Raw genomic sequence first — 13,361 nt, 5'->3', positions numbered from 1 at the left:
ATCATGCAGTGGGGATATTTTTCAGCAGCAGGGACTGGGAAACTGATTCGAGTCGAGGGAAAGATGGATGGTGCCAAATACAGGGATATTCTTGAGCAAAACCTGTTTCAGTCTGCCTGTGATTTGAGACTGGGAAGGAGGTTCACCTTCCAGCAGGAAAATGGCCCAAAGCATACTGCTAAAGCAACACTCGAGTGGTTTAAGGGAAAACATTTAAATGTGTTGGAATGGCCTAGTTAAAGCCCAGATCTCAATCCAATTGAGAATCGGTGGTCAGACTTGAAGATTGATGGTTTCCGCTTGTGAACAGCAAACATGAAGGAGCTGGAGCAGTGTTGCCTTGAGGAATGGCCAAAAATCCCAGGGGCAAGATGTGGCAAGCTCATAGAGACTTATCCAAAGCGACTTGCAGCTGTAATTGCAGCAAAAGGTGGCTCAACAAAGTACTGACTTTATGGGGGTGAATAGTTATGCACGTTGACGTTTTCCATTATGTTGTCCTAAATGTTATTTTATTCACAATATAAAAAAAAAAAATAAAAAAAACACAACTTCACAGTTGTAGGCATGTTCTGTGAATGAAATGATGCACACCTTCAAACAATCCATTTTAATTCCAGGTTGTGAGGCAAGAAAACACAAAAAATGGGTGTGAATACTTTTGCAAGGCACTGTAGCCCAAGGTAGAACCTGTGGACCCTATGGAACCCAAAGAAGAAATGACAGTTAGGAGCTGGTAGGTTGGTACTTTATCTCAATCCAAGTCTTAGTAAATAGACCCCATAGTCTGAAAAAAAGAAAAAACCTTACCCTTCCAGACTTGTATGCAAATGGTTATGTTTATTCTGTCTGTGCCCCTTACTGGTGTTTTGAAACCCAATCTTTAGGTATAGAGAAACCTTAGTAGAGATGTAAGTGACAGAAACAAACAGACTGACACCAAAAGGGGGGAATTCAATTCAATGCGATGTTGAATAGCTGCGGGAGGGGGCTCCTGTAGCCATTCAGTTCAACGCGGTGTTTGGGCGGGCTAAGGATTTCTTGTCGCACTCCCCTGGGGATGCAAGGAGAAATCAGACAAAAGTGCCGGGTGCGCAGCTGTTTTCCTGCTTAGCGCGGCGCTAACAGCCGCGCGCCTAGCACTTTAGTCAGAGAATGCGGGTCTCGCTCCTAAACACCCATGTTAAGTCGCGAGAACCGGCATTCTCCGACATGAAAGCGCGCTGAATTGAATAGCTCCGGGAGCTCCCTTCCGGCGCTATTCAATTCGTGTCGAATTGAATTGCCCCATAGTGCACAATATGTAAATGTGACAGATCATGTATGCATCTTTGCAGGAGTCTAACCAATGTTTGCATATTTCACTTAAATCTCAGCAACACATCATCCATTTGAACATAGCAAAACATGGGATTTAAAAGTGGCTGCAGGGATCTTCCATACACTGATTCAGCAAGATTCAGTTAGGGGTATTCAATATGGAAGCGAAAACATAGTTTTTGTGTTAATATCGCACTTATGACGTCATTATCGCTGGTTTTACTTTTACACCGTATTCAATTTCAAAGACTTATCGCAGGTTCGAAAAGTCTTTGATAAAAAACGGGGATAACTTTTCACCATTGAATAGGTGTCGAAAAAAAGTGCAGAATTGGGGCTTAAAAAAAAAAAAAAAAAAAATAGCCTGCACCCCTGGGAATGACATTTAAAAAAGAACTGTCAAAAAAAGTTTTGAAAAAAAAAATAGGGACACCCCAAAAAAATTAATTTAAAAATTGGGGTGAAAAAAAAAAAAATGGAAAAAAATTGTTTAACAATATGGAAATAGGTTCAGGGCTATTCTGCAAGTATGCGGCAGGTGTTTTCTAGAATAGATTTATAGCGGCAGGTGCACAATTGCAGAATTTTTAAAAACTTACTTTAGGGACATCAAAATATGCTAGTACCCATTTTCATGTACCCTAAATTTGATGGGACCACTTAAAAAAAAAAAAAAACCTAAATGCTCTTGTGCATCACTTCAACATCGGGGAAAAACACCTGCGGCTATTTAAATTCCCGACTTTCAATTACAGGCTAAAACGGGGGTACCCATAGTGATCCCCCATGTTTTTACATGAATACCCCTCTTTGTATGAAATAGAAGTATCCTTTCATATATTTACTGTCTCCTACACTCCCCTAGCATGACTTGTAATTGCACACTGCACCTTTAAAGTTGGACTGCTGTTTGTAGTATGTACTGTCCAATTGCAGAGGAAATTTTATGTCATATGACTCGCTAGAATAACCTCCTCAATGTCACCTTCACACTGCTCTGAACAACCATTGCACGCTAATCTGTATCATGCAAATGTGTACAATTAGCAGACCACTGTCTTGATCTGCCGCAATTAAGGCCTTACAGGCACCCAGCAAGACATTTACAATCTAAACCTAGTTTAACCTATACAGATAGCAAACAGCACAAGAATCTATGTAGCCAATATCATGTACACAGTATCAGGTCATTCATTTTATAGATGCCAATCACATGGGAAGAGTAAACAGGTTTTAGAGGTCAAAAGTGGTCATGCAATTTTGCAGCCTATAAAAAGGCATCATGTACACGAATACAGCAGGCAGAACACAGCTTGCCACGAGCTGCCTTTCCTGCCCAATACTATTAGCTGTGTCATACAAATAGAATCCTCCAGCATAGGCAGCATTTACTTTTGTTTACAGCTTGTATGTAAGCAATGGAATATGCTAACCTAAAGATTAAATACATAAACCGATTATGAAGCCTGGGAAATGGGTGTCTTTTCAGGGTTTTTCTTGTCCTTTTACTATAGATTGAACAATGTTAACTTCAAGGTATGACTTCTGCTGGGCATACACTTATCTGTCAGACATATGTCCAATCTGACTGGTTGGATTGAAAATCTGGTAGTGTATGGGAGCCAATGACAATAGACCATTTGCGAACAAACACGGGAAAATATTTGGTCGAATGTCATTTACTCCCATACATTACCCAATTTTCATTCCAACAAGCCAAATTAGACAGATGTCTGACAGATAGTTGTATAGTGCGTGCCCAGCATTATTATTCTCGTTATTTACATTGCGGTATACCTATTATTGTACCATGTCACTCATGGAAATACACTTGACAGGATTCCCGTTTTATACATAGAAAACAATAAGTGTTGTGGCATAAGAATGTAAACAATGATAATTGTTTCAGAAGCATGTCAGTTTATGGATCAGCTGCAAAAATGTGATTATTAAGCAGTATATTTATTAACAGACATCTTCATGAGCCAGACCACAAAGTGAAACTAAAGAGAACCTCCAACAGTACAAAAACAAACATATGTAAATTGGCTTCTAATAAATAAAATATGAACCCTAGTGTGTCCATGTTATAAAGACTATAGATTGCAAGCTCCAGTGTGGCAGGGACTAATGTGAATGACTAAAAAATTATCTGTAAGGCGCTGCATTTCTTAAATAGATATCAACACCCATTGTATGGCTGAGACAACTGACAGAAACCTCTAAGCATATTCATCACTGCTAGGCGCTCTGATCCAAAAGCTATAAATGCAGGCTGGTAGCCGACTGCAAGGGACTTGTTAAAATTTATATTAGACTATGAATAAGTCTTCATAAAATGAAAGAATCTTCTATGTGATTAGTTGTCGTAAAGACTCGTCGACAGGTCCTAATAGTTTATTGTAATAGGCTTTATCCAATATGCACTGTACTTAAAAGACAAGGTTACAGAAAACAATACTAGCATGACTCCTGTTCCTCTATAGCATGTTAGGAATTCACACTAAGGGCTCAATATCACTTACGCCGCAAGCAAGTGCAGCTATATGCTGCATTAACGGTACCTCTGGCCGGGATCCGGCGGTTCAAATCCCGACGGAAGACCAGCAGCAGTGAAGATCCCTCTAGGGTAGTGCCTAACCCCAAGTAGTCGTGCCCGCCGGGAGCCCCTAACCTAACCCTCCCCCCCACGGCTGTTCACGCCCGCTGCCTGGCTTATTGTTCAGTATGCCGGGTATCGGGCGCAGGGAGAATGATAGGCGTCAGGATTTTGACGCTTATTGGTCCCCTGTTGGGATTACACAGTCGGGAAGCCGGCGGTTGGCCGTCGGCCTCCTGACTGCATACCCTCTGGACTACCTGGTACAAGAATCTGCAAGTCCAGGGCTAGATTGGGCCGTGAGATGTAGTGCCATTGCCGGTGTTTTTACACCATTCCAAATGCAACCTGCCCCTTTTATACCTAAAAGGATCAACCCCTAATAGTGTCTATATATTATAATGCAGGGCTTGACAAATTTTTCTAAAATCTAGGAGCCAGGATGAAAGTGTAGGAGCCAGACTGCCATCCCCCCAAAAAAAATTACAGGAGTGATTGAAGAGCACAGCTCTGTGTGTTATGCAAGTGTTCTACACACTGTACTAGTCCACAAAATGGTCACAGTTGAATGGATACAGTAACATGAGGCCCCCTCACTGCTCTGCACAGCTCCCCCGGGGGCACATTCCTGAGCATCTACCTCCCAGGCAACCAACCCCCACAGCCACACTACTGAGGGGGTACCCCCAGGCAAACCACGTCTCAGCAGCGACATCGCTGTGCAGCTTCCCCCGAGCATACAAAACGCCCCCCCTCCCGCAGTCACATTACTGAGCAGCTAGCCCCCCCCCCTCACCTCCCCCTTCCCCTCAATGACCACACAATTATGGGGGTACCCACCGGCAAACCACTCCTCCGCAGCCATGCTGCCCCCCTCGTGGTCACACCACTATCCCTCTGAAGCCGCTCTGCAATCCCTGGCCACACATAGGGCCTGATTCAGAGCCGGACGCTATTTGCGCTCGCTCGTTCAGAAAAAGGGGTCGGCTATTTAAATTGAGCGCTCGCTCTTTACGCTCTGTTGACGCCTCTATGTCTGAGCGAGCGAACGAAACATGCGCTCACTATTTTGTAAAGACGCCCCCTGGCCGCTCGCATCCTACGTCATCTCCGCTATTTATTTGATTAATCAAGTACATCGAAAGGCGTCTGAACTGCTCGCAGTGCTTGTGGTAGGTTTATCCTGGTCGCCATGGCCCCCAGGATTTGTCAAGCCCTGTTATAATGCAATTCTGCTCAGTTAAGTTACTTCACAAATTCATTGTTTCAAACAAAACATTTAACTCAAAATATCTCATAGGGGGGAGGAGTGGTCATCTTAGGCAGGATACTCTTGCCTCCATCACCATGTTGATAGCACACACCTCTGAAGGACAACGGACTTATCATATGGGGATGTGACTGTACAGGCAGCCCATAGATTGTAAGACCTGTCAGTGATAACTTCATAAAGTAACCAATGCAAGTAAAAATCCCTAACCAGGTGCTGCCAAGTCCAGTCCAAAAGGTAACAGTCTAGGTTTTGCTTATGCATAGATGGTATAATCCTCCACTCTCCTGTCCGCCCTCTTCGCTCAACTAATGCACGCCGCCTCTCATGCCAACTGATTACTTCCTCCCACTTCCAAGATTTTGCCCGTGCTGCTCCCGACCTTTAGAACTCTCTACCTCTCTGACTCTCGTCCTCTTTACAATCCTTCAAACGGGCTCTCAAGACCCACTACTTAAAGCCTTCCAGCTCCCATCCTAACTTGCTGCAACATGCTCCTTCCTCCCTGTTTACCCCATCTGTCACACCTGTGTGTCTGCCCCTCCCTTTTAGAATATAAACTCTTACGAGCAGGGCCTCTACCGTCGTGTGCTTCTCCTTACTTTAATCTACTTCTTACCCCCCCCCCCCCACCAGGGCACCTAACACTTGGTTGCTTACGCTTGGTGTTATGGTCACTAATGTAGAAATGTATATTATCCATGTCCTATATTTTATTGTACTGTAAGTCACTTGTCAAATTGTTTATGTACTTTGTAAGGCGCTACGGAACACTTGTGGCGCCATATAAAAGATAATAATCATCAACTGACTTAAGTACTAATTAAGGTCACTTGTGGTTAACTATAGATATCCTTAAAACCTGGACTGTTATGGTGACTTGAGGACGGAGTTTGGGAATCACTGCCCATAACACAAATTCCTTGCTCTAATATATATATATGGTCAAAACCAAAGAAGGGCAATTCAATCCACATCAATTTTACCTAAACGCTAAGATTACTTTGTTAAAGTTATACCAATCTATGCCCTACTGAGGATTATTTTATAATATCAGAATAAAATGTTTTATGAAAGGCCTCAAAACTGATTAAAAGGATACAAAAAATATGTTGCACCCATATCAGACAATGGTGACACTCATAAGTAATAACTTCAGAGAAGATGCTCAGTAATATTTTGACCTTAAACCTACAAATACAACTGAATGCTTTCAGGAGTGTAAAGGCAGAGACACACTAGACCAGGGGTGGGCAATAAACGGCACTCTAGATGTTGTAAAACTACACATCCCAGCATTCCCTGCCACAGTTTAACTATTTGGTCATGAGAAAAATGTTGCAATGCATTCTGGGATTTGTAGTTCAGCAGCTGGGGGGTAGCAAACTAGATTGGGGCGACATGTGTCATGGCAACACAGGGCAGGGGGCGCTGTTCTGGCCTGTCAATTTTCTGTTTATTATCAATCTCACTTGTAGCTTCCTCTTATTCCCAGCATCTCCTGGCCTCCCCATCTCTTCCCTGGCCCTGCCCCATGAGGCCATGGCCCTTTTTCAGGTGCACGTCTTCTGTCCCTATTTGAAAAAATAGAGGTGGGGGCAGGCACCAATACTCTTTCTGCAACAGGGCATCAAAAAGTCTAGTTACGGCTCTGCAGATAACCTTTAACAGACAAACTAGGGACCATTTTTTGTCAAAATGGCCATCTACATAATTGCCAAGTTTCCAACTAGAACATATGCCTCACGATAGCAATCATTGGGGAGAATTAAATTCTCATCACGGGAAAGTAGTGCCCTTGTTAAATTGGCTGGTGCTATTCAATAGCTCACGCAGTAAACCCATGACTAGCTATTTCTGAGCAGAAATACACCAAAAGTAGGGCTTTTAGGCGCCTTGGCCGCATCACATCTGGCTTTTGGGTGCCTTAACGCTATAGATGGGATTAGCCGCTTTGTGTGGCTAATTATCTACATTTTGTGCGCAATACCAGTGATAGTGGTGGGTGCCCAAAAACAATTGAATTTCCACCATTATGTGAAATTTCTTGTTGGATAGCTTTGTATTGTGTAATGTATATTATTGTAATTATCCCTCTCCCCACTCTTATTTCACTCTTTGGAAAACTTGTACTCCCTTTTGCATTCATCCTATATAACGTAATTTAAAAAACATGCAATATTTTGAAATTCTAGGTAATATTCAGCAAGAAAACAAGCCACTTTGCTTGCTTGTTATGAAGGAGAACAAAAATAATTTAACTTCACTTAATAAAACAGAACAGAGTTAAAGAATGAATAGCACATTTAATGAGTTTTCTTAGCCTTTGAGCTCACCTCTGGAAATCATTACTGCTGTCCTGTTAAAGAGGTAATAGCTCATTTGATCTCATGGACCAGTATTTCATTGATGTGACAATGTCCTGATTAGCACTGCTTCACCCTGGAACAGCAGTTTGTTCAAGCCTGGAAAATTACTCTGTAGCATGTATTAGCCAGTTTAATTAAAACATAGAAGCAGGACGGCATAATGGTTCCATTACTACTTCACAGTCCTGTGGTCATTACTAAGCAGAGCCCTATCTGTGCTGAGTTTGTATGTTCTCATGTTTGCATGGCTTTCCTCCAGCATGCACTAATAAACATGCATATCAATGCACTGTAGTAACGAGTTGTGTACCAAAACTAATGCAGAAGAACAGGTCTTCTGAGGATATGCAGTACTGGAGATCTGAGAATCACATGATGTGTCTCACAGCAGAGAGGCATGCTAAAGAGGATTACTAACATCCCAAGGAGCTTAAAGTACTCCAAACTTCATTTCTTGTAAAAACTGGAGAACGGCTCAATTCCAAACATAGTACTAAGGTTTAAAAAAAAATGTATGAATGTCGGAACGGGGTCTCACACATAGTCAGCCATACTATGCAGCCCTACCCCAGTGCACACACAGGCAGCAGGTCCACACATGGAAGATATCTAATTTTCCTTCTCAATCCCCCCAACAGCGACCCCGGGCAGCGGAATGAGGCAACAGCACACACACTACACGCCCATCTCCGGCATCACTCGCCACAAACACCGCTAACGCCGGCCTAATCCCAGCCCCCGGCAGCAACTGGCCGGGGTCACCCCTCTATCGACCTCTATGTGCCTGTCCCCGGCCCGCTGCCCTCTGTCTGCCCCGTGTCTTCTCCGTGACGCCTCTCACCTGAGCTCTCCGCCCCTCTCCCGCACAGAAGAAGCAACACGGCGGGCACCGTGATCAGCCCGATCCCCGTCATAATGCGGCCAGCACCGGTCACACGCTCTCAGGTCACCAGCTACCGCTCTCCTCACCGGGTGACAGGCTGGCAGCAAACTAAATTAAGCTCAGCCTGCTCCGGGTCACCTGCTTCTCTCCGTTCGGGGGCGGGGCAGGCGTGACGTGCTTCCGCTAGCGCAGCGGGCCCCACCTCGCAGCTCCAGAGGTTACTTCTGTCACGTGACGTCCCGTCGGAACAAAGACAAAGTACTTCAAACATGAATAAATATTAATTCCATTTAGGGATGGTACATTGAAATAAAACAGTGGAAGTACCGATATTTATAACATTGGATACAAAACATTGTTAGTCCTAAACATTGGTTCTGGAACATCAATGTTATCCGATGGTTCTATTTTTTTAAGTAAACTAAAACATATAGGCCCTCATTCAGAGCCGCACGTTAACAACAGTACGCTCGTTGCGTTCCGATGTTGACTAACCGCGCATGCGTCGGTGTTACACTGCGCATGTGCGTACGGCAGATTGCGAGTTTTTTTTCTCTCGTTCCTAAAATAGCGTACAGGAAGTGACATGTCAAATGTGATTGACAGAACAGGGCGTTTTGGGGTGTTGACGGGGGTGGAGATGAAAAAACGCAGGCGTGGCGAGGCGTTTTTGGGGCGTACATACATTAGCAGATGCGAACGTCAAATGTGTTCGGACCGTCTCATACGTCACTGGAACATCCGCTTTCCCTTCAAAATGCTCGCACAGCTTAGGGTCAGGATTACTCGACCACATTGGCGATGGCCTTCTCCTCCGTCCCGGGACTCAACGATGGTGCTGCGATTAATCGCGGCTGGTCAGTAAAGTAATTAGTGTTGGATTGAAAACCGGCTTGGTATGTGTTTGGAAAGCAGTTTATTGGGATAGCACAAAAGCGTACGCAGGTGGAAATCAGAGCTGCTAATGTCATGATTACACAATCAATTAGCGTACATTTTTGGTGTTTTATTTTGGCCACAATTTGTTGGTTATGGCCTATTGTAACAATAATGTCATCATGTTTTAATTAGCTCCCCTTTTCTTTGGTTTACTGTGGAATTTGCATCGCTATGTGATTTTTTAAACGTTTCTTAAAGAGGCCTTTTTTTTTTTTTAAGAGGGTCAGTTTTTGCCTTTAGGGCCAGGATTAAATGTAACCCATTTGTACAATAATGTCACAATACAATGTCAGTTTTTTGTTTTAAATTTATTGTTTAAACACAAACAAATTGGCCTAATATTTTGTTGCCTTTTTTTTGTGGCAAAGATATTTGTTAAAAAAAAAAAAAACCCCATAACTGGTAACATAAACGTAAATACCAAAATTAAAAACATTTCACAAGAAAGGAGAGGGAAGTTTTGACCAGAAAGGAATATGAGCCAAGCACAGAAGGAGTGTGGGAAAAGTCGCCATTGCTGTCACCGTTTTCTCGCCCGTTTGGCTGGGTGAGGGTGGGCGCCAGACCGGGTCCGGGATGCCATCGGGCTGGCCTGTCCAGAGGCAGATGTTGTGGCCTCTGGACTAGGCACAGGGCTAGGCACATTTGGAGGATTGGCTGATGTTGTGCCAGAGGTGGAGGATCCGGATGTTCCGGCAGGAAGGGAGGTCGGCTCCACCATGTGCTGGCGAACGAGCTGCTCCAGGGCATCGGCGATGCGGATGTTGGCCCTGGTATTTTCCGCCAGGGCCTGAGCAATGGTCACGTTGGCCGCAGCATTTTGCTCCAGGGCCTCAGCCACCCGTATCAGACTGGCGTCCATCCTCTGCAGAATCTCCGTATGGAAATCCGATTTAAAATTGAGTTCTGTGAGGAGGCCCACTGCCTGCGAGGGGGCACGCCCTGGACTGGCTTCTGCAGGGTCCTCAGCCGGATGTACTGGTTCCTCCCCTGCAGAGCCAGCAGAAATTCTGCGGCCAAGGCTCCCCTCTGGAGCAGACTCATCCGCCTCTGTCTCTGTTAGGAAAAATGCGAAAAGACTCACATTAGAATCTACATATTGGCACAATAGCATTTCAGAGTTGGTGACATCACAAGACTTACCTTGGCCAACATGAGGAGCCGCAAAGTCTGGCATGTCCGTATCCATGTTGGACACGCCAAACACCTCCACAGCCTGCACACACCCCTGTGCCAGCTCTTCTAAGTCTGTCAACTCCAATGACACAGGGGTGGGACCCCCACCTGTCCCCCTTGCATGCCTAGCCCTGTCGGCAAGTTTTTGCTTGAGACGATATTTGAAGTCTGCCCATCTGTGGAATGAAATTGGAACCATTATCCTTTTTTTTACAATGGGGTTTGTTTATAGGATGGGAAAGTGTTTACTTACCGCCGTTTGACATCCCGGGCTAGACGGACATAATCACCCACCCTATTGACAGCAACGGCGACCTCCTCCCACATTCTCCACTTCTGGCTTTGGCTCATATTCCTGGCTGCCTGGGGCAGGATGTCAACGCACTTCTGGATCAAAACCTCCATCTCCTTGCTTGTGAAATGTGGCTGCCTTTTTTTTTTGGCAGCTTTGGCGGGTTGACTGGGGCCAGCAGTCTCTTCCATGTCATCCTCCTCACCTATTTGGGTAAATATGCAGATTTAGCCACTTCACAACTTGCACAATATTATGTTTAAAAAGAATCATTGAGACAAAATGCATGAAGGCCTTACCGCCGGATTTTTGGCCATTGTTTCCCTGGTCTGAAGCCATGTCTCTGCTTCCAGAATGAAATCAACCAGAAATTCAATGTGATTTCGTGACGTATTTATACATGCGTCCTTAGTTTGCGGCCGCATCATTGATTGTGCGTCCCTATGATTCATCCTTAATTTGTGCGGGAAAATAAACACTATTTATGGCTTGGTGTGTGTGGAGTCGAGGTTGGGTTGTTGGATTGTTGGCGGTTAAGTTGTTTGGATTTGGTTGTTTGCGGTTGGAGGATTTGGCAGAGTTGTTTTTTTTTGGTTTTGCTACAGTTGTTTTGGTTTTCCGTTCGCATTTTTTTGCTTTTTTTCCCCATCCTTTCCTGATTTGGTAAGTTTTGTGCAGTCTAATTTGTGGCCAATTGGTGTCTACTTCTGGTTTTTGGTTAGCTATTTTTTTTTAAACACTAATTTCATCTTTTTTAGTTTGTTTTGGCTTTCGGACCCAAAGACCTTTTTGTTGGAAATCTTATATATTCGAGTTGGGTAAGTCCATTTTTTTTCTTGCATTTGCGAACTAATTAACGCATTTTTGACTGTTGGTGTAGTGACTTGCATTTGCGAACTAATTAACGCATTTTTGACTGTTGGTGTAGTGACTTGCATTTGCGAACTAATTAACGCATTTTTGACTGTTGGTGTAGTGACTTGCATTTGCGAACTAATTAACGCATTTTTGACTGTTGGTGTAGTGACTTGCATTTGCGAACTAATTAACGCATTTTTGACTGTTGGTGTAGTGACTTGCATTTGCGAACTAATTAACGCATTTTTCGAGGCTTATTCATCATGTAAACCAGTTTTGCTTTTCCCTTTTCCATTTTTGGGGTCCATTTGAACCCTATTTGACGTACGGTGTGCAATGTCGTTTTCATCGATGGCCAAATGTGTGTTTCGCCTATTTTATGTGTTGGCTTGCAACAATTTGACAAACAAAAAATCACCCTCTAAATTTTTGATGTCTCATTTTTGGCTTTTTTACAGTTTATACGTATCATGACAATACCCCGGCATGTAAGCAGCTATGGATGGTATCAGAAAGCTAAGTTGTTTTATGTTACTTTTGGGGTGGCTCAAAAGCCTTACATTGTAAACTTTGAATTTCAGGTAGATCTGGGGCGAATTGTTCTGGCCCTGCTCCCGGAAGACGACCAACCTCAAACTCGTCCCAGGCGTAGGCATCGTAGGCATGCAAGGCCCCAGATATTTCGAACACGTGTCACCCTTTTTGGAATGCCCGATGATGAGGTTTTAAGACGCTACCGTCTACCTCCCAAAATCATCATAGACACTCTCTCATTAATAGAAAGTGATCTTGAGCGGCAAATTGACAGTCCAACAGCAATACCACCACTGACGCAAATTATGGCGGTGTTACATTTCTGTGCCTCAGGATCGTTTCAAACAACGGTGGGAATAGTGGCGGGCATCTCCCAATCCTCCTTTTCCCGGATCCTGAGGGCAGTGATGGAGGCACTTTTCAAGCACCTCCATCATTTTATTAAAATGCCTTTGGATATGGGTGCCCTTAGTGTGGCCAAGGCCAATTTTTACCAAATAGCTGGCTTCCCACACATCATAGGGGTTGTGGATGGTACTCACATACCACTTCAGCCTCCAGTACGGCTGGAGGCAATATTTAGAAACCGTAAACACTATCACTCCCTGAATGTAATGGTGGTATGTGATGCCTCCCTCCAGATCCTGTCCCTGAATGCTAAATTACCAGGAAGTGCTCATGACTCCTTCGTCATCCGGCAATCAGGGATATGGCAGAAATTAACCAACCTACAAGCTGGTGATGCGTGGCTTCTGGGTAAGTGGAGACCTTTAGTACATAACAATGTTAAGCTTGATACACAGTGTTCCTGATGTGGTCTATTTTTTTTCACAGGAGACAGTGGATACCCTTGCATGTCCTGGCTGCTCACTCCTTATTTGGCTCCCACACCAGGGCCACAAAGTGCGTATAATTCCGCACTTACAGCCACCAGGCAAGTGGTGGAGCGCTGTATCGGCCTTTTAAAAGGCCGATTCAGATGCCTCCACCGCTCTGGTGGCGAGCTCATGTATGTGCCGGATATGGTGTCTAAAATTGTGGTCCTGTGTGGGATATTTCACAACATTGCCATAAGGAGTGGTGTCCCAATGCAGCCAGAGGATGCCTTACCTGAGGATGGC

General features: G+C 44.2%; 1 protein-coding gene across 2 annotated transcripts in view; it reads right to left on the bottom strand.

Annotated features, from left to right (window-relative positions):
• The window catches only part of BSG (basigin (Ok blood group)), a 38,540-nt gene extending 29,915 nt beyond the window's left edge, over positions 1-8,625 (bottom strand). The window contains exon 1 of one of the 2 annotated variants that reach the window (XM_088460334.1): positions 8,400-8,625. In XM_088460334.1, the coding sequence (XP_088316460.1) occupies positions 8,400-8,472 (73 nt within the window). In that variant the 5' untranslated portion in view covers positions 8,473-8,625. The remainder of the gene's footprint in view (positions 1-8,399) is intronic. The other variant, XM_088460335.1, reaches the window with a different exon arrangement.
• Positions 8,626-13,361: the final 4,736 nt, after the last annotated feature.

Source organism: Taudactylus pleione, unplaced genomic scaffold (genome assembly GCF_031769625.1).
Source record: "Taudactylus pleione unplaced genomic scaffold, aTauple2 ptg000044l, whole genome shotgun sequence".
In the NCBI taxonomy this organism is placed as follows: domain Eukaryota; kingdom Metazoa; phylum Chordata; class Amphibia; order Anura; family Myobatrachidae; genus Taudactylus; species Taudactylus pleione.
Note: the sequence above shows the minus strand (reverse complement) of the source record. Positions and strands in the feature narration are given on the sequence as shown.